Genomic DNA, 21,589 nt, shown 5'->3' on the forward strand with positions numbered 1-21,589 from the left:
ATCTTTAGGTACATATTTAAATAAAAGTAAACAAATTGTACATTTTCGAATTTGTCACTGAACGACCTGACTTTAACCTACGTTATTTGATCATGTAATGTTTTCATCTACCCTCAACTGGCTTAAGGAGCCATTTGAGGGTAGATTTTGCTGACTTTTATTTAAATACCTAAAGATACAGACTATAAACAGGACCCGTAGCCAAGATGATAATTGTTTATCGACAAAACTCTTACTCATTGATTTATAAATTAATATATTGTGTTTGTTTCAGAATCAACAACGATAGACCATAACAGTCTTCCCCTCTCGTTAGATATCAGATTTTATTCCTTATTCCTATATCTGAAGTTTTATATCTATTAGATGTATTGACATTAGTGAAGTCCTGTGAATTGTTGACAATACATAATGTATGCTGTAATAAGTTGTATTCCCTATAAATATTGCTCAAACTTATGTATTTATTTGGTGTGTTGTAGAGTTATTTTTGTATTGTTTGAATTTTATATGTCCTTTGTAAATCAGGGATGTTATAAATTTTATTTGCGAAACTTCCGTTTCGGGGAGTTCGCTTATATGTGAGAGAGTGTTCATAAACTAGGAAATTAGTTGACAACCAATACTTACTAACAAATCTGTCGCAACTCTTGAGAACCTCCTATCTTTAATACTAAGTGCTGAATTACGAGCTTTATTTTACAAATACCTAAATAGGCATGTTACTTCGCGAGTTTTGGTTGTCAACCTAAGAAATATACTTAGCCTTTCGTAATGTTCATGGGTTACTAAAATGTTCTAACTACAGTCGTATCGTATAGAGCGGCGGCCAGCAACATGGGGCCCGCGAGCCTCCCTGGCTAATTTTGTATGTAGTATTGACAAACGACAATGTCTGATAAAGTCATAAATATTAACAAAGTGCGTCAACTTCGTTAACTACTATGTGGCCCTTGCTGCTAAAAGGTTACCGACCGGCGTATAGCCTCGTAAGATCCAAGTAAATTTTTGCGCTTTTGAATTTGGAACTTTCTTTTATTTCTGTGAGAGTTCATAACTCGAATTCAATTTGTACTTTTTCAAGTGCGCAGGGACTTACGAGGATAGAGCAAATGAATTCTTCTATAAAATGACTAAAAAATTTGATCAGAATCCTCATGAAACAGGCGAAAGTTTAACCCGATAGTGAAAGCATATCCACGGTTCAGTATAAGTTGTACTACGTATTGTTTTCAATCGTTCCCTGATAGTTATTAAAATAATTTGAAATTATCTGAAGGATACTCTCTTCCATGACCAATAAGTTATCGCGAGCTCACAATCTAGTATTTTAATGGACTTGAATATACACTATATTTGTATTGTTTAGTCGGCAATGTTTTATAATTAGTATAACGTTAATACGCTGGTGTTCTTATATGAGAGTGTAGAAATATTATTAAAATATTATGAGCTAGCAAATATGTTTAGCACGGGCTAAGACATTGTATAAATAAAACGTTAAAAATCACAACAAAAGGTGCAGAATAGACTGTTATCAATGTTTGATACAATTTGTCACTTTATTATAATGGCGTAGTCAAGCGAAATCCGACCTACGTAAATAACATCACCTACAAACATTAAAAAATTACTTTAGCTTAAATATTGTTCATTTGTTTGTAGGGATTGGTTGGAAACTTTTTGCTTAATTATTCGTCAAAGCTTGTATTTTATGCTGGTGCTAAATATGCTGGCCAAATTTATTACAAGCTATGAATTCCATCCTCCTTCCTTTGCTGTGAGTTGGGTATATTCCCCACTAATTTTATTATAAAGAAAATTCGGTCAAGTGCGAGTCGGACTCGCGTTTTAACGGTTCCGTACATTACTAAATTTTATTAAAACTAAGTAATTTAGTCCGACTCTCGTTTGACTGCACATTTCTAATATATTTTCCTGTCATTAATAGGTAAAGAAATATTTTATGTATTTTTTTCAAAATTTTAGATTCAGTAGTTTCGGAGATAAAGTGGGGGGAATGACAGACAGTTGCACGAGTGATCCTATAAGGGTTCCGATTTTTCCTTTCAAGGTACGGAACCCCAAAAACTTCCTGTTGAACCGATGATAAAAGTAGTGGGAATATATCTTACAAGTCACAGATATGCACTGTTAGAATTATTTTTATGTAGGTAACAATTATTTTCACAGAGCGGTGCTAACGATTGCCATTAAGTATAAATTACCTGTATATTTTTTTTACGCATTGGTTAGGACGGCTCGGCACGCAGTTTGTGCCATATCTTACGCCAGACAGCCCAGATTTGCCACGTGTAATCTTTTTAGAAAAATATATAACTTTAGCAAGTATTAGAATTGTCTTTTGACCATCATAATTCCACTTAGTAAAGACTATTTTTATTTCATCTAAGAGTGATTAATTTTTTTACGAGGAATGAATTATCTGAGAAGGAATTGTTATACAATATTATAGGATGCGTAACTGTTATGTAACAATAACTTGTTTTGTTTATTAGGACTGTTATTATACTATTACTGCCATGTTTTATAAAAAATGGGCAATCTATGTCGAATTCTAAGGTTATTTTGTAATTTGTACACCGTCACTATACTCGAGTGCGTTGTGATACCACGTCCCACGACGTGTTTCAATCATTTGTAGGTCTTTCGCGTCTGAGATTACTGTAGGCAAGGGATGGAACTATATCGCCGTGCACGTATATTAACTTGTATAGTCATGAGATTAAGATTCAAATTGGCTTGCGAGAAATGCGCGAAAAGCACGTGTCATCACGTGTGATGAGCTGATGAGATTACGTTCTAAAATAAGTTAATTGGAAGTTGCCTTGTTTTTATTAGGTCTCAAATTCACGTTATCGGATATAGAAGTTTGTAGAAATATTTTAAAGCATATCGTATGTAGGGCTTGATGGATTGGCGCCGTTATATTTTCTTAAATAAAGTAGACATTTCTATTGTAGCGTAATATAAACTTAGATATTCCTCATATTACCCTGTTTAATAATATTTATCAAAATCGGGCCCCTAACAACGAAAGTAAATTAAATTACCTTTTTTATTGATTGTATTATATTAGGAATAGTAATTAATATAAATATATTTGTTCCATTTCGCTTTTAAAGTTAGCTAGGTAACGGCCAATCGAGGGCCATTTTGTCCTCTCTTTGCCGAATTATATGTAATATTGTATTATGCATTTTATTCATGTCCATTTAATATTTATTTTAGTATGTAGCATCACAGAGTGAGTATGTATATTTTTGTGAAAAATTCTTCACGTTTTTTAGGAGTTGCTCAGCACCAATCGGTGGTAGATTAAATTGAACCCACGTGTATGATTTGCTTATTGTTGATAGATTTCAATATGTTGTAGATATACATTCTATATGATAAGATTCGAAATTCAACTGATTTTTACGGAACATAGTAAAATATTTGGATTGAAGATGAACATATCTGTTTTAGTTTATTTTTGAACTAGACATTAAACTACTTATTGACAGTCTATCCGCATTGACACATTTTGCACTCGATGAGATAAAAAATGAGATTTATTACGTTAAAATAATTAAATTTTTAACCGAACATAGTTATTTATTGTGTACGCAACATTACGGAGGCGACAATATTTTGTTATTCATATCCTGTGTTGTTTTTTTAAGCATAAATATTATGTAGATATTATATAGACGAGATTGTATTTTTTTTGTAAATAATTTGTTTAATGTGGAATTGTCCTATTGTGAAGCTATTCATTAGGCAGCTGTCCCACACGGCGACGAGATAGCGATTAGCTATCAAATATTTTCATGCTCAAGATACTTACAGTCGCCATCAGATATATCGGAGCGGCCAAGGAGCTCACAAATATCTGAACATGCCTTTATTGTCAAGTGCGTGTTCAAATATCTTTAGGCACTTTGGCCGCTCTAATATGCGAGTACGAGTGAGATTCATAGAAAGTAAGTTGCGCACACGCGGTATCAGACTGGTGGTAGCCAACTAGCCATACAGAACTCAAGTTATATTTCTTCCTTTTCTTCTTATCTTTCGCATCGTATCCAGTGGACCAGCTGCCTTGGTTTAGACCTGAAGACACTAATAAGAAAGCATTTACTTGTCGTCGGTATAACGACTGGAATTTACACGATATAATGCATTTAAAAAATATATACTTTTATTATCGGACTCGCTAGAATTATATTTAATTACACCCAGAACGCGGGAAAAATGTCTGTTAAAAATGCAATAGCCGTCTCTAAACGGAATCTCATTGTTTTTCATAAAATAGATATTTTAAGTGCCAAATTCGCCGTTTATTTTAAATGTAGTAATTGTGTATAACCCGCGAATACCATTCCAACTGACGATAACTAAACTTATATTGTGAGTATTGAATATTAAATATTTGGACTGAATTTTATGTTTTGTTTCATTTACATACCTATACCTTATTCTGATGGACGTGTATGTTCATATATCTAATAAGTCGGTATGTTGTCTAGAATTTATGCAGCTTTGATGATTCATCGAAGGACCAATCGAATATGAACCTTAAATCGGATTACTAAGGCTGAAATTCTATTGGCGAATATGTGGTCGCTAGGTGCACTATGCCTGGAAAAGGGCTAAGCGGACCTACCCAAATAAAATAACAATTTTATACATCATTTATTTATTAAACGTTATTTTATTCTTAATACTAAATTCTATCTTACATTTATACAATCAGAACAATTCCAAACACACATAATATAACGAAATATAATAAAACCTGTGTTGGTGTGACCTGTATGGGAGTGTTGCCAATTTCTTCACATATCTAATGGAACAGAAAGGCCCTCTTATTGCACAATATAGCACTAAAACGTGCTAAACTTACACAAGTAAACATACAATGAATATACAAATTGTTGTTTAAGATAAGTACATAAAATACAATGTAATTAGTTAGGTGGGACGCCGCTAACATTTCATAGGAACTAAAACAACGAATGAAGTTAGCGGGCTCTGTACCCTACAAGAAAATTAAACATTTTGACTGAATTTGTTAAGTATAAACACCATCTACATTATAGTTAAAGCATTAAACACTGCAAACAAATACATGACTCGGTATCGGGCACGAAACGTGCGTTCAGTGTACGAAGGGAAGACATTTTGAAGGCTTCTTGAGATCAATATACAAGAATGTATCTACGGATGCCTCCTAAGCTAGGACCAAAGAAACCGGTATATCTAGAGGTATCTTTTTTACGAAAGGTAACCTCTATTTTGGAAAGTGACACATCTGAAGTATATATCTTAAACCTTAATTCGGCAACGTCTAAAATACTGGACATAATCTTTGACCCTCTTTGTGTATTTTTTCTTAACCAGAATCATTGCTACTATTGAGGTTTGAACTCACGATCTTCCGTGTTTTCTGTGGATTTAAGGGCTAAATCAACTTTTGGTAGTCTCTACCGGTAACCTGTGTTGGTAGTAAGGTCCCTGGCTAAGTAAAGTCCAAGTGCACGGGCGTGCTGGTATTTTTTTCTTAACCAGAATCATTGCTACTATTGAAGAGATCTTCCGTGTTTTCTGTCGATTGTAAGGGCTAATCAATTTTTGGTAGTCTCTACCGGTAACCTGTGTTGGTAGTAAGGTCCCTGGCTAAGTAAAGTCCTTATGCACGGGCGTGCTGGTATTTTTTTTCTTAACCAGAATCATTGCTACTATTGAAGAGATCTTCTGTGTTCTCTGTCGATTGTAAGGGCTAAATCAACTTTTACTAGTCGCTACCGGTAACATGTTGGTAGTAAGGTCCCTGGCTAAGTAAAGTCTAAATGCACGGGCGTGCTGGTACTTTTTTCTTAACCAGAATCATTGCTACTGAGCATTTTAACTCACGATCTTCCGTGTTTTCTGTGGATTTAAGGGCTAAATCAACTTTTGATAGTCTCTACCGGTAACCTGTGTCGGTAGTAAGGTCCCTGGCTAAGTAAAGTCCTTGTGCACGAGCGTGCTGGCTGGTCCCTGGGCGCGGCGGCGGCGGCGTCACTCGTGCGTGTCGTCGGGCAGCAGCCAGCTGTCGTTGTCCACTCGCGCCAGCTGCTTGTTGAGGCTGCAGAACAACTTGATCAAGGATTCCTGGAATTAAAGAGGGAAAAGTTTTAGCTACTTACTACTATAAGGTTTTTTGACTTTTTTGCGTTAGCGTGATTAGTACCAGTCTACTGTGTCCGTATCAGTAAATTGTGATCTATAAGAGATTATTCAGTTTGTAATAGACTCGAAGGCCAATGATGATGATGATAATGATAGTACGTTGGATTTACGATATGCTGTAATTGCATCAATCGTCTGCTATTAATAAGGCACTATACGTTTTGGCCAATAATGTGCACGTTTTTTTACAACGTACGTCTGGGTAGGTGAATATAAGATTTGCTTGTCTATCGTAGTCACAGAATAAGAAGAAAACAGCGAATTACAAATAACGTTATCTTTTTCACATAAGGATTGAGTTACCTGCAACTGTTAACCTTTTGGCCGCCGGACCTAGTCCGCAAAGACGCTCACTCACACGCCAGAGTAAATTCTAAGTAAACAACTAATAAAAAGTTTAGGGATTGCAAAATGTGATATCGATATTTACAATTTATGGTAAAAATCTTCTCAATTTGGCTTTGTTCTTAACCAACTTTAATTTATTTCGAGAATGCCAAAAATTAACATATTTTTTACACACGACAATGTTAAAAATAAAGGTCTTTATCATTAAAAACAACCACTAAACAATATCGATTCATGACGTAATATCACCGCACTAGGCTCTACGAGAAGTCTTGTATACATGACAACGGCGCGCATGGACTGCCCGCAGTGCAGACCGACAAGGACCGTTTCCGCGCGGATTAAGTAATAATAGTCTCTAGGTCAACGGCGTAAGCGCTTGTCGGTACGTAAACTTTATAAGCGTATGGTTAGAGCCGCGCATCGTGTGTTGATAATATAAATGTACCGGAACGGCATTGGGGAAAATGACACGTGGGTTGAATTGTCAATGAGTGAAGAACAATAATATTGGAAAAGGGTGGGGATCAGAAATGATCGGGAATGCATGTTTCACATTCGACATGTTCCTTAGAAGAGCTTGTCAGTTCCCGTATTACACCCTCCCTACCATAATAATTTTTCGTCAATTTCAAATACATAACATTCTCATAGTTAGGCGACACTGACTAGTCCGAGCGTCCGCCTGTAGGTACCATTCTTGTGCGAAGCGGTCACTGCAGGGTATCACTCCCCACTACACTATCATCTCAAAATGAATCATTTGTTCTGCAAATAGACCACAAGGACAGATTTATTTGTCTGACTCTACTATGGACAGCTGAACAAGTTCCCTGAACTCCAGCTATAGTTATGCCTGTCTCTCTCTCGTTTAACGTATTCTAGTTACTAGTTATCACCAATTGGCATTTAACAGGTGTTCAAATGCTTAAATAAAACCAGATTGGTCACTTGATATTTATTTTGAATATTCTCTAGAGATGCACCGGATATTCGGTTACTATCCGGTATCCGCCCTATCCGGCCAGTATTTTAATATCCGGCCGGATACCGGATAGTGCCCTACTATCCGGCCGAATACCGGATAGTACCATTGCTTGATTTTGGAGTAAACAAATTGGATTTAAGAAACAGTCACGGTCATAATCGTACTTGTTTATTATTTTAAAACAATTTAGAGATTCAACTGACTTGCACGCGCACTCATTTCGAACCTAGAAATGTGTCCGCGCGAACGTTCACTTAGAAACAGGTCAAAACTGCAGAATGCGCACCTGAAAAACCGAAATGTAGGTGCAGCTCTGCTGGCCGATATTCGGCGGCCGGATACCGGATATTCGGCCGATGGTCAGGCCGAATATCCAGTATCCGGCCAAACAACTATCCGTTGCATCTCTAATATTCTCATATCGAATTAACATTCCCATCCCTAGCTGTCTTGTATACAAGACAACGGCGACGAGGAACGTGAAAAACGTTGAAAACTGGAGCAATTTTTTTGATTGCCTTATTATAAAAGAATGGATTTATTTATCTGCTTTAAATGCAATTATTTTAAAAATCAAAGACCTAAAACATTAACACGAGTGTAAAAATATACTACAATTGATGTTTTTTCACATTTACCGAGCGGTTGAATTTGTGTCTTGTATACAAGACAGCGGCGCCAGTGTATCGTTCTATCGTTGTCTTGTATACATGCCAACGGCGGTCAAAGGGTTAATGAACTTACAATGGAAATATTCTGTAAGGAATCGAGCCATACAAAAAGAACAGTCTTAGTATGTATTCAACAAGTCGTCATCTCAGCCGAAAGATGTCCACTGCTGGACAAGGCCTTCCCTAAAGATCTCCACAGCAAACGGTCATTCGCTACCCTCAACCAAAGGTTATCGCGACTTTAACCAGATCGTCGGTCCATCTAGTGTGGGGCCTTCCCACGCTGCGTCTTCCGGTACGTTACTTATATAGAATGGAATTCAACAAGTGATGTTTCTTAAACGCTTACCTTTTCATTTTGTAACTGTATGACTTCCCTCTTCTGCTGAAGCTCGCTGTGGTCCATCTGTTCCTCCAGCTCAGTCTTGTGCTGGCTGAGATACGCCAACTCCGTTTGTATCTGAAATATGAAATAGTGGTCATGTGAATTTTATATGAAATCATTATTGCATATTAATTATTTTTTTTATGTAGAATACCGCCAAAAGGCCAGTCACGCCACACGCTGAAAAGGTCATAAAAATGCAAACCACAAGTACCTCCTGTCGTGAGTAAGGATCTAGGGATTTAATACCTTAATTGTTATGTTTGCAATTTCATCGGATTTTAACATAATTAAATTATGGTATGGTAGGTACATAGAAAAGAAAAAGATGGGACATTTTACACAGATCAACCTAGCCCTAAACTAAGCAAAGCCTGTATTATGGGTGCTAAGCGACGATATACATACTTAATTTTAATTACTTACATAGATAGATTACATAGAAAAGCTGGTGTCGTGTCGTATCAAGAGGACAATTATGAGAGGGAGAAACGGAAAATACTCCACCATCAAAAGGATACCTCTTAAATTGAAGAAGAAGACATAGATAGATACATAGAAAACACCCATGACTCAGGAACAAATATGTGTTCATCACACAAATAAATGCCCTTACCGGGATTCGAACCCAGGACCATCGGCCTCGCAGGCAGGGTCACTCACTAGGCCAGACAGGTTGTCAATGGAATGAAATGATTTTAATTAATGCCAGACAGTTACAGTGGTGACTTGGCTCAGGTTTGACTGATTAATGGCGGCAGGTATAGTAACACTTTTTGGTTGTTGTTTGTCTGTCGCTGAGCGGTGGTGGCCGAGTGGATATGAGGTCCAACTTTCAATCCGGAGGTCGCGGGTTTAAATTCTGGCTCGTACCAATGAGTTTTTCGGAACTTATGTACGAAATATCATTTGATATTTACCACTAGCTTTTCGGTGAAGGAAAACATCGTGAGGAAACCTTACCTCTGCGAAGAAATTCAAAGGTGTATATGAAGTCCCCAATCCGCTTTGGGCTAGCGTGGGGACTATAGCCCAAGCCCTCTTGCGCATGAGAAAATGCATTTTTCTGTCAAGGTTTCTTTGTGAATCTCGTAACAAAGACGCGCTGGACTCTTCCTTGATGAGATCTTGCGACATATGCCGAAGTTGGGAGTTCAGGATCATGTAGAAAGGAGTCGAGCGCCGGGTCAGGTTCGAGATTGCTACATTTGTAGAGACGGTATATAGTATTGGTTCAAAAGCGTTACCTTGAGGTACTCCTGCGCGAGCTGCTTGTGCTCGTCGAAGATGCGCTTGGACTCCTCGTTGTTGACGTCCGGGGATATGGGCCGCAGGTGCGGGTCCAGCATCATGTGCATGGAGTCGAGCGCCGGGTCAGGTTCGAGACTGCTACATTTGTAGAGACGGTATATAGCATCGGTTCAAAAGCGTTACCTTGAGGTACTCCTGCGCGAGCTGCTTGTGCTCGTCGAAGATGCGCTTGGACTCCTCGTTGTTGAGGTCCGGGGATATGGGCCGCAGATGCGGGTCCAGCATCATGTGCATGGAGTCGAGCGCCGGGTCAGGTTCGGGCGGCGCGGCGCCGCCGGGGCCCGAGGGCGAACCGCTACTGTTGCCTGCAACAATATAAAGGGACCACTTACAAACGTGGACGGATGCCATGACAATGTAGTTAGAAATACTTAACCTCTAGCCGCCCAGAGGCCTATAAAAAGGTCTCCCGTTCCATTCTAATTTGAATCTTTATTTTGACAGATCAAAATTGCATTTGTATTGCATTTGTATTTGTATATCGTTGTCTGAGTACCCACAACACAAGCCTTCTTGAGCTTACTGTGGGACTTAGTCAATCTGTGTAAGAATGTCCTATAATATTTATTTATATATTTATTATTTATTTATTGGCAAGTGGACGGATGGCATGACAATGCAGTTAGAAATACTTTTAAGTAATTTTCGATGGCCTATGGAAATGAAAACGCTTTAATTGTGAATCCTCCTCCTATCCTGTAGTTCGGGTATTTAGCATTTGAAAAAGGTAAACAATCTGGACGTATATTTTTATTGAAAAACACTTTTGAATAAAAAGTCGCTGCAAATATGTAACAATTATGAATCATATACGATTATTTACATTATTTTGCTTTCATAAGTAATAGTTACAGATTTTTAAAAAGCGTTCTTCAATTAAAAGACGCGTCAAGATCGCGTAGTCTTTTTCTAATGCTAAAAAAAACTTCAATCGGTAGTAACCCTGCCTACGAAGCAGGAGGTCGTGGGTCCTGATAAAGGGCATTTATTTGTGTCTTTATCACAGATATGCATGTAGTACCCACAACACAGGCTGGGTCGATTCGTGTAAGATTGTCCCAAAATATTTTTCTTTTATTAAATAAAAATAAGCAAAAAAAAGAAAGATTAAAAGATTGCAATAAGGCTACAACTACTGATAATTTATGCCATTCAACATGAAAATTCGTTATTAACTCTATGAGGTAAGATATATTTATTTTTAATTTTCAATTCAATAAGAGTATCTTTTACATAGTAGTTTTATCTGTCTAAGGTAGGTATCTCGGACTGTATCGATATCGATATTAATTTTTTAAGATTTTCCAGTTTATGCTAAAATTTACAAGAATTTCAAAGCTCACGATCACTACAACCCCAAAATTCACTCTCCAAAACCAATATAGGACATATGTACTAATTTTATGTGTTTGTGATATGCTTTCGAGTACATAGATATAAACAGTGCGCAAATGTATTAATATTCGCCGTTAGCCTCACGTGCTGCGGTGATTCAGAGAGACGTAATTATAACAATTGGCGGCTATAAGCAGGCAATACGAGAACAATCCGTGTGTTTAGAGGAATCAGTCGCACTTCCACAGGGTTAAATACGTCAAGAGTTAAATTTACTTCGAGTTGCTGATGTCAGACGCTTCACCTAGATTTCTGCTTTCGGCGTATGATTCTTTTCTCCACAAATAGATGGCAGCAGCGAACTAAACAAGGCGACCACACAATTGCTTTTTTTCAGATTTTTGGTTAATTTATATAACAACAAACACAATTTTAATTTACGACAATTGCAAGAGTAAATCACTGCGAAAACTTTAATTTCGATCTTGAAAATTCTTCTTATTATTTATGACTTATTCCAAGAATTGTTGACGGTTTACAAAGAGGCCGCAAGTGTTAACCGAGGATAGAGTTATAAGGACGCGACGCGCGCAGAGCAGTTTCCGCGTAGCGTGGGGCGGGCGGCCGCGGCGGCGATCGACACTCACTGTAAAATATCCAACTACAGCTGACCGTGTCCCTGATGGTGGTGACGATGCCGGCGGAGGCGTCACACGCGTCGAGGCGCTCGCGGCGGCGCAGGCGCGCGGGGGGCGCGGGCAGCGGGGTCATGGCGCGTGCGCTCGCGGAGACAGTGCGCCGAGCACTGCACGCCCGAGGCGGGAACACTGCGGGAGAGCCGGGGCGGGCGGTGCAACAAACAAACCGCCGCTATTCGCGGTGCGGTGACTCAGCGACGTCAGCCGAGCTAAATGCGGACGCCGTGTGCTGCCCGCCCTTCGTGAGGTTTTCTGCCGTTTTCGCTGGCAGGGCGCGCTCTGCAGCCGGTCGTCGACCCGCGCCCACGCCGCAGCTTGCACCCGGCACCGCCGGCCGAGCCCCGTGCTCCGCTTGCCTACGCGGGATCGCCCGGAACCGTAGAGCGGATCGTAAACATATGCGGGGACTTGCATTTCCTACGAGAGAAATGCCAATGCATGCAATTATGCAACGCATCGTCACTCGGCAAACAATTTGCCCTTGAAGGTGTGAAATTCTACAAACACACGGTGTAAACACATGTACAAGAAGAGAGTTTAGACGGCATCGACGCGTCAAACAATGCTACACCAAGCCATACCAAGCCAACATTCTTTGACACAATTTATTACGGTTATGATACGACGCAAATAATTACAAATGTCGAGGCCGATGAAGGGTTGTGTGTTAGTAATGTCAACATGTTTACGATGACGTAGGCGCGCTCGCAGGGTCTAATCAGGGCTCGGTGATTGCGGCATCGGCCCTTATTCATAGAACGATTGCACGCTCAGCTCATCGAAAGGTGCAGTGCGCAAAAGATTGGGTCGGAAAGTTGGCGATTGAGACATATAAGTATTACCAGATCATGACGAACGTATACCCAATTTGATTAAACAAAAGAAAATGCCTAGATTAGGCTCTTAGAACAACTACTAGAACATATTGTTGAATTGGCTTTGTCAGTTTATAGTCCTGCACGTACTTGGACTTTCAACACGCCATTATTAAATGTACCTTATTGTTGATGCCTATTGATTATTTTATATAACATTTTAAGAAATAATTATGTAAATTATTTCTTAAATTCTTAAAATTAAATTAAAAATCAAACGCGAATGTCCCGCGACCAACAAGTTCTTTTTTGTGAAAAGAGTGTTAAACTAAAAATAAAACATTTACGAGAAATATCTGTGTAGAAGGTCTAGTTACCTTAGGTACTTTAAATATTAAATGTTGGCTTAACATTCACAAATTCAACGAACGGGTTTTAATTCATATGATATTATTATTTTTACGCAAAAGTATAGCCTTATTTACTGATACATATTTCGTCTCTTTGGAAATATAGTTTATATTATTATTCATTTCTACAATAAGTAGGTATCCGTACTACCCGTACATCGCACAATACACCGGCATTTTGAACGTTGCGTCATCGCGTCGCGGCGTCGCTAGCCGAACTGAGCGTACGTCAGGAGTCCGTCAGAACTCAGTCGCGGGGCGAGGTAATCCGAGTCGGGGCGGGGCGGTGCGTGTCCGTTCTGTATGATAATACTATTACTTATTCTGTGACACGGCTTGCTAAGCGACCAAAGAAGATGTCTGACCTCTGTCACCAGAAAATGCTTCCTATTCATTTTATTTTTATATATAGATTTTTAGATATGTATGGAAATAAAAATATAACAAAAGGACAATAATAAACGCAGACGTCTTGAATGTAACATCTGCTAATGGCCAATAGATTTTTCGGATGCCCAACCGTTGCCTAGAACTCGTTGATAAGACGCCAATTTGTCACAACTAAAATGTGACAGGAGCTAAAAAAGTGTATTTGATTTCAGAAAAAGTTGTTGTCAAGACCTATTGAAACTGTCTACTAAATGAAACAGCCATTTTAATTTATGTAAATTCCTTGAGCGAAATATACATGGAAGTACAATTATTGATTATGTAATTAGAGGGCTAATGTACTATTCGACAAAAGTAATATTTCATTGTTAAAATATTTATAATAATTTCAGGGTTTCTGAAAAATATGCACAAACATGAGTCACGTAAAGCGTAGTACCTACGTGTCATCAAACGTCTAGCACGTGCCCTTAGAAAATAATGCATGATGGCGCCGCGTGCCAACTCGCGCTTTAATAGCTCATTACAAGCGTATAACTAACGCAGTCTTAAACACTGCTCTAAATAATTCAACTCATAAATCACGCCGAACAGCGGAAGTGGAAGACAAGTTATTTGTTTTAAATTTCCGCAACCAGACGAGTTTTTGAAGTCGACGCGCTATGACAGTCGATAACGCGAAAGCGTAATTCCACGAATGTGCACATAGCTCAAAAAGTAGTTTATATAGCTAGTACATATAGTATAGATATATGTTTATAATTAGCAATTAGCTCAAATGTGGCATTTCGGAAGGTAATTAACAAGTCGTAGGCGAAGACAGGACGTGCGAGCGGCAGGGCGCTGACGGATGGCCACCTCTCACCAACCGCTGGATATGACTAATACGCGCTGAATTTTACGACTCCTAACTTCGATGAACCATAAAATTTAAACCGGGAACAGGAAATTTTACGCGTATTTTATTCTGGCACGGGCCAAACTTGGGACGGTGAAGAAACATGCTTGATTTAGAATCAAACTAAGAACGAGATGTGTCGAGATAGATTGTAATTAATGTTAGTGACATAATTGAAATATAACGAGCGTCAGCATCGCGGTGCGCGTCGCGTTTGACGGATCAGCTCAGGTGTCAGGCCCTAAGGGATGACGAGCAAACATGACAATGGATGAGAATCTGTCTTGGCAACCGCGCGTTCTTATCGGAGCCATCGTGCCCGAGCATCATATCTTTAGTGGGTGCAAATACTTCGCAACGGACATTAATGGACTTAGATGATAAGTGACGGCTGTTGTTGCAGACAGGGCCAAACAAAACACACGTAGGTATCTAATCTGTGCGATTGTTCAGTAAATATATATGTAGTGTGGCGGGATTGCGTAAAGATTAACTATTTTATGGGTTATTGAGACGTCTTGATTTAGTGCGCGTTCGAAAAACTCTTCTGGTCCGTCTCGCCGAGTGCCATGTGCTGCGTATCTGTTCGGTGGATAATCCAATAAATCTGGGCATAAAGGAAAGTTTTCTTTGATCGGTGGCGTTAATATGTTTTCAATTTGGCGTCGGGACGGCCGGCAGACCGGCCCGATTGCGTCAGTCGCGCTGACATCTCGTGGAAACTGTCCACGGAACGACAACATATTCTATAAGCGACCTGATTTATAGTTACAGGCGGCAATCAGGAAAGTGTCTGCTAAGTCGGTTAACGCTTCCCGACATTGATAAGTTGCGTGATTATAGGTGTTGCTTACACGGGGTCTAAATGCTAAGGTTGAATCATAAACTGTTGCTACGCCGTCTCATCCTATCATGTCTAGCCAAAAAGAAAATTTCTAGTGGGCACAAAAAGCAAACGTAAATAAGAACAAAGCTAGGTTTGATTTATTCTTGAATAAGGTTGTTGGCACGTTTGATCGATGTTTTTGTTTGAAGGAGTTTTCACACAAATATATTAATTTAGCTTTATATTTACTTTACATACACTGTAAATATACATGACTTTCTCATCTTAGTCATACTGCACAAAAACAACGGACGAAAGCGGTTGGTAAAATTATAAATATACTCGAATCGAAATGCGTGCACTTACTTCAGAGTTGATTGCCAAAACATCTTCAGAATGTTCAAACTTTTATTGTGGGGATCACGTTTGGCGAGTGACAGCGTGTTACGTCGCACATCCAGCCTTCGAAAGTCTGATTCACCGGAGACACTTTTATTCGCCACGGAAATATCTCCGACGCGAAATTAGGCGTCCTTGCGTCCAGTTTTAAAAGTAAATAAGGATAATAATATACATGAGTAAATCTGTACAAGGCGGCTAACCTCAATGAGTCGTCGAGTGTAAGATCCATCGTACATTACTTTTTATGTAGATACATTAGAGAATGCACTATTAGGTAAATTGCAGTGTGACTGTTAACGCCGCATCGCGTCTCAATCACTGCACGAAAGTCACCATGAATCTAGCTCAAAAATGTTCATTCGCCAAAGGTGGGATAGTATCTATATTCAGAATTAAGAACATTATTTGGGTGTATCAACGCTTAGTAAAGAGGGCAGTTTACAATATCGTGCCAAATTTACGGCGAAACTAGAACTGGGCCAGTCACCATTAATGTGCTATTTTACGTGATTGTTTCCAGATCAGATCAAAGAATTGTTTGTGCACGGATACAAAGCAGAAGACGAGGAACGAAGGCTGGAGACAGGCGGCAGACTGGAAGATTAAGATCATTTGGATTGGCGTTTTATTACAGTTCAGGCCTTGTATTCCCATCGCCGAGCACCGGCGAAAGGATAACTGGAGCGGGCTAACTAATCTGTTATACAGAACTAATAATTTTGTTTAAAAAATTATTCACAATAAGTTTTCTATCTTTAGATTTTTTGTATCATTGCTCTTGTATGTGTTCCAAATAGTAATTGACGTTTTGTATCCTGCCTCTTTTATTATTTCCTAAATATCTTACACACATTTTCGCACACGCACGTGACAACACACACGTAATACCTAGATGCCATTAAGGTCATTGCATATATTGATAATCAATATCTCGATAAAAAGGGACACATTTTTTTTACTTTTCAGCGCCGATACCAAAAGAAGACATGATATTTCGCCTTACTGTCCACATTACTTCCTTTGATCAACATGGAATATTATAAGTAGGTACTTAGATACCTATTAATATACGCCCCCGGCAACAGTAACAGCTATAAATACTTAATCGGAAATCACACATAAGTACAGCCGGCGTATTATAGATGGTTTTATACACGTGATAAAATAACCGTCAGTTTTTAACACCGCGGGATTGAAAGTGACGGACACCGTTTTAACACGTTGTCACGTAGACAAGAACGACCATCATATCCGTACTGGTATAGGCACTGGTTCACCTTAGGCGATGCCTTGCTAATGCTCGCTTGGGAATAAGTCCTAGTTCCAAAAACTCGAGGTTCTCGGTACGTTATTGCTGCCGTTACCGTTTGCGTAACAGTTTCTTACACGAATCGAAGAATGTTTAGCTTCGTCATAGAGAAAAAAATACATAGTGCTCACTCCATACCAAGTACCAAACGACTATTATTTTCGTAGCCGACATCTAGCATCGAGTAGCGGAATTATCAGTAACGCTACTTGACAATAGATGTTCCGACGACCGAAAAGTCTAATCCTCAACAATTTTCAGCTAATATTATAACAAGATTAACCGGAACTCTAGTTTCAACTCCTTCTGCTTTTAATATTATGTAGTTGTAAATTGTTGTTCAATACAACTTTTGTGAGTTGCGACACTAGAGAATTCTAGTATCAAGTAGCTGTACTGATAATTCCGCTACTCGATGCTAGATCTCGACTGCGAAAATAATAGTCGTTTTGGTATCAAAACTGATGTATGGAGAGCACTCTATTCTTACTATATTTCTCTATGGCTTCGTATATTACAGTGAGTGGGCGCGAGTCGGAAGTGGATTAGATACGAATTATAGCCCGTGGCGTCGTTAGTAGGGCACTTTATTGCTGACGATGACATAATACACAATTCTTCAGCCATAATACATCATTGAATACTCTGGCTAACGGCCCGTCGTACATCACTTGGGATGTTTCAGTTACCTTCAAGTTTGACAACTAGGCCCGCCCTGCGGCGTTGGTAAAAAATATATATAGTTGAAAAGTGTAAAGGCCAATAATAATTCGTGCTTCAAGTAACGGTTCAAACAGATGGCGCTTCCTGTAAATATATTATATTTTTCTATATTTTAACGATACCTGTTGTTTTATTAATAATGTGGGATTAGACGAAGTAGGCATGATGCAGATACTCAGTGCACTTTGAACGAAAGCTGCGTTGTGGTATTAGTTCATAAGTCAAGTATTTACATTAATATATATGACAATAACGTAAAACAAGAAGAAACTATGGGTATATAATTTTATATTGCTTCCAAGGATAAAATTTTATTAAGGTAATTCAAGTGAACTGCGGTTAGCGGAACAAATTCTTGTTAATACTAAGAACAGATCTTACCGCCTACATCTCCACTTCTACTCAATATACTCATAAAATATTTTATTAGAATTCGCAAATTTTCTTGTTTCTGTTGAATTCCAACACAAAACTAGCATAGATTTGTATTTATAAATAGTGTTTAAAAAGTTAAATAAATTAGTACCGGCTCGTGCTTTCTTTATGGGTTTACCATAAAAAGCATTTTCATTGACAAATTTCTTAGCACGTACCTGCCTGCTTGGATTGAAAAACAGTGTGCTTTTTTACTAGGGGTTCTTCCTGAAATGATTTATTTTAAAATAATGTTATTATTATTTTAAAAGTATAGCATTCAACGAAATTTAAATAAGTCCTTAAATCCTAAATTTCAATCCATCAATCATTTATTGCACCATGTTAAAAACAAGCTCAAGCTTTTTTAGTTCTTTGCCGGATGCCGTCAGAACAAATTCTGTAGAAGAATCATTGTATTGGTGCAGCAAAAGTTGGCCAATTTCAACAACAATAACAACATGGCCCACCCTAGTCGTATATGAAGTTAATACTTTATCAAAATTGACTATCATCCTCTGCGAATTTCCAGTGCACAAAACGTGTGTTACGTTAATATGCTATCAGTATTTTAAGAGTGTACAAATACTGTCTCTTATAAATTTCATTGTATTGTGTTGTGTAAATTATATGAATCAATAAAAAAAAACGCATTCTCAAATAAGCGATGTCGATAAATGCCCTCTCGCAGATAGGAAGTAATACAAAGTTATTGGCAAAGGTAGCGTTGTGAAATAGCGCGGTGAGTCAGGCGCGTATTTAGAGCTGCGCCGAGCCAGCCCCTCATCTCGGCCTAAACATATTCTAATAGGGTAATCCTGAGGGTGATGGCCAAAGGAACTTCATTGGACCTCTGGGAACGAAAATGACAATCGTACTTCGAAACGAAAAGAAAAAAGGTATCGGGATGACAGACGCTACGAAGTCACTTAACTATGTATTTTCATACATAATTTTTTATAAACGAATGTAATCTTGACTAGGCCCCCTGATTAGAGTGTTACTAGTTAGGTACTGTTTTGCTGTGAGTCGTGCGTGCGAAAAATAATAAAAAAATATGCAAAACGTTTGTTTGTTTTCTTAGGTGCCAATATTATTAAAAGGGTTTCATTTTAAATATGAGTAATCTTTGCAATTATTGTAAATTGAGTAATTAACTATTCATTCTAAAGTCAGAAAAATTAAGCAAACGGACGTTGTCTTGACTTTTTTTTTGTTTTAGGTGTGTGGCCATCTCTCTTAGAAGAAAAATATAGGTGGCCAGTTGTAGTCTATATGTATTGTGTAAGAGAAATTTAGGTACCTATATGGTAAAATTCGACGAAGACTAGGTAGGTATTATGATTACTGATAGTAGTGAATACTATGATATGCCTGAAATGAATTAATTTTTGGCTAGCATGCCATCTATTGCCATCACTGCAGGGACCGTTACCGGTATTCTGACTACAGGTTATTATTGAGGTATAACCGGTGTAATTTGAATTTGGGTATTTATATCACTTAAGCTCCGAATAGAGGTATTCGAATACCGGTATTCAATAGTGTTATCGGTTTAGCCAATTGACAACAAATACCACTATTTGATAGTTTACTCCTAAAGCTATTACCGGTAATAAGTAAGTCCCAATACCGGTTGTAGTAGTACCACGATTCGTTCCTTCGCTACTCGTCAAGGACATTGTCCGGCCCGCTTGTAAAGTTGTAAATACTTAAGATTCGGATCTTAGAATGCCCGTTTTCATGTTGCTGGTGAAATTAGCTGTTAAGTGATGATTTTGATGGATAAATATTTAATAGCGTTCATTTGATTCTTTTAATTGTTTTTTTATTGTTGATTTAATTGTATTTTATTATGTATGTAGTTTATAATCTCAAAGATATGAGCGCCGATTAGACGTGCGCGCCGCCGCCATAAGGAGTCCGCGCGCCGCCGCCGCCGCCGGTAGTACTGGAGTCAGTTACGGATCGCTGCCATATATGACCCAAAAAATTTTTATTAAGCTATGAGCTTCATCACATATGATCTCTGAGTAATTCTAAGCATTTCTAGCCTCGGAGGCGATAAGAAGCGTGCGTCTAGTCGAGGAGGGCGGAGTACAAAGATGGCCGCCACCCGTCATCATTCAAAAAAATCTGTTCTGGTCTTGGTGGCTACTAGGGCAAGTTTGGTATCATTTTCGTATAAACCGAAGACGTGGAATTCATTGCTGATATTTATTTTTTTCAGTTTCATAGTAATTTTGCAAGAAAAACGTAAAAAGATAAAAATTTGGGATGGAGGTTTTTGCTTTGAGAGCTAATAACTTTTGTATAGTAGCCAAAAGTATCATACAAAAAATACTATAATAAAGCGCAATTCATGCAGCTTCTAAACATATACATGTTTAGTAATATCCTACTGCAAAAAGATGGTGAAAAAATTATTAAATGACCGCAGCGCGGGTAGTTGGACTCTCGCTAGGCGGCGTTTATCTTACAAAATGGTCGAGTACGAGTATCTACGTAGGTAACTATGCTTACTTTGCTAGATTTTATGATGACGAATAAAATGCTTTCTGTATATTTAATAGAGATGCAACGGATAGTTGTTTGGCCGGATACCGGATACCGGATATCCGGCCTGGACATTGGCCGAATATCCGGTATCCGGCCGCCGGATATTCGGCCGGTGGAACTATACCTACATTTCGGTTTTTCAGGTGCGCATTCTGCAGGTTTGACCTGTTTCCTAGTAAACGTTCGCGCGGACTCACTTCTAGGTTCGAAATGAGTGCGCGTGCAAGTCAGTAGAATGATTAAACTGTTTTAAAATAATAAACAAGTACGATTATGACCGTGTCTGTTTCTTAAATCCAATTTGTTTACTCCGAAATCAAGCAATCTTACTATCCGGTATCCGGCCGGATAGCAGGTCACTATCCGGTATCCGGCCGGATAGTAAAATAATGGCCGGATAGGCCGGATACCGGATAGTAACCGGATATCCGGTGCATCTCTAATATTTAATGTCCGCAGTTTCCAGTACACAGACATAATTCTGGTATAGGTTAAAAAAAATACACACAGGTATCCCCATGTCTAAAGAGGAAGGCGGCTCGCTTAACAAATAAGATCATGTACAACCGCAATTTCAGGTTGGGTTAGGTTAGGTTCGTTAGTTACCTTTTATCCCTCAGAGCAGAAAATAGAAGCCCCGCGAGGCGGGGCTTCGTTGGTTTGTCACCAAGTCATACTTGCATAACCTATATTAGTATGACAAATATACATAGCTGTTATGATTTCTAAATGTAAGCTATCAGCATAATAGTTATTTGTTTTACAAGGGGGCAAAGTTGTTGTTTAACCGCTCGTGCTAATATTGATACCCGATCAAGCGAAAGATTTCAAAATTGAACCACGAGCGTAGTGAGTGGTTCGAAAAATGGAATC

General features: G+C 38.6%; 2 protein-coding genes across 5 annotated transcripts in view; one reads left to right on the forward strand and one right to left on the reverse strand.

Annotated features, from left to right (window-relative positions):
- The window catches only part of LOC134672528 (polypeptide N-acetylgalactosaminyltransferase 5), an 83,960-nt gene extending 79,518 nt beyond the window's left edge, over positions 1-4,442 (forward strand). For both annotated transcript variants that reach the window (XM_063530470.1, XM_063530471.1), the window contains exon 14: positions 275-4,442. The gene's annotated coding sequence lies outside the window, so the exon portion shown is untranslated. The remainder of the gene's footprint in view (positions 1-274) is intronic.
- A 240-nt stretch (positions 4,443-4,682) lies between these two features.
- Positions 4,683-21,589, reverse strand: part of LOC134672525 (mitogen-activated protein kinase kinase kinase 7) — a 53,874-nt gene continuing 36,967 nt past the window's right edge. Inside the window, exons 8-11 of one of the 3 annotated variants that reach the window (XR_010099348.1) lie at positions 10,061-10,242; positions 8,591-8,701; positions 5,917-6,156; positions 4,683-5,764 (exon numbers count right to left, since the gene is read on the reverse strand). Coding sequence is in view for 1 of the 3 variants with exons in the window: in XM_063530467.1 (XP_063386537.1) it covers positions 6,064-6,156; positions 8,591-8,701; positions 10,061-10,242 (386 nt within the window). In the remaining 2 variants the exon portion in view is untranslated. Of the gene's footprint in view, positions 6,157-8,590; positions 8,702-10,060; positions 10,243-21,589 lie in introns of all 3 variants that reach the window. The other 2 variants (XR_010099347.1, XM_063530467.1) reach the window with 2 other exon arrangements.

Source organism: Cydia fagiglandana, chromosome 17, assembly GCF_963556715.1.
Source record: "Cydia fagiglandana chromosome 17, ilCydFagi1.1, whole genome shotgun sequence".
Taxonomy (NCBI): Eukaryota; Metazoa; Arthropoda; class Insecta; order Lepidoptera; family Tortricidae; genus Cydia; species Cydia fagiglandana.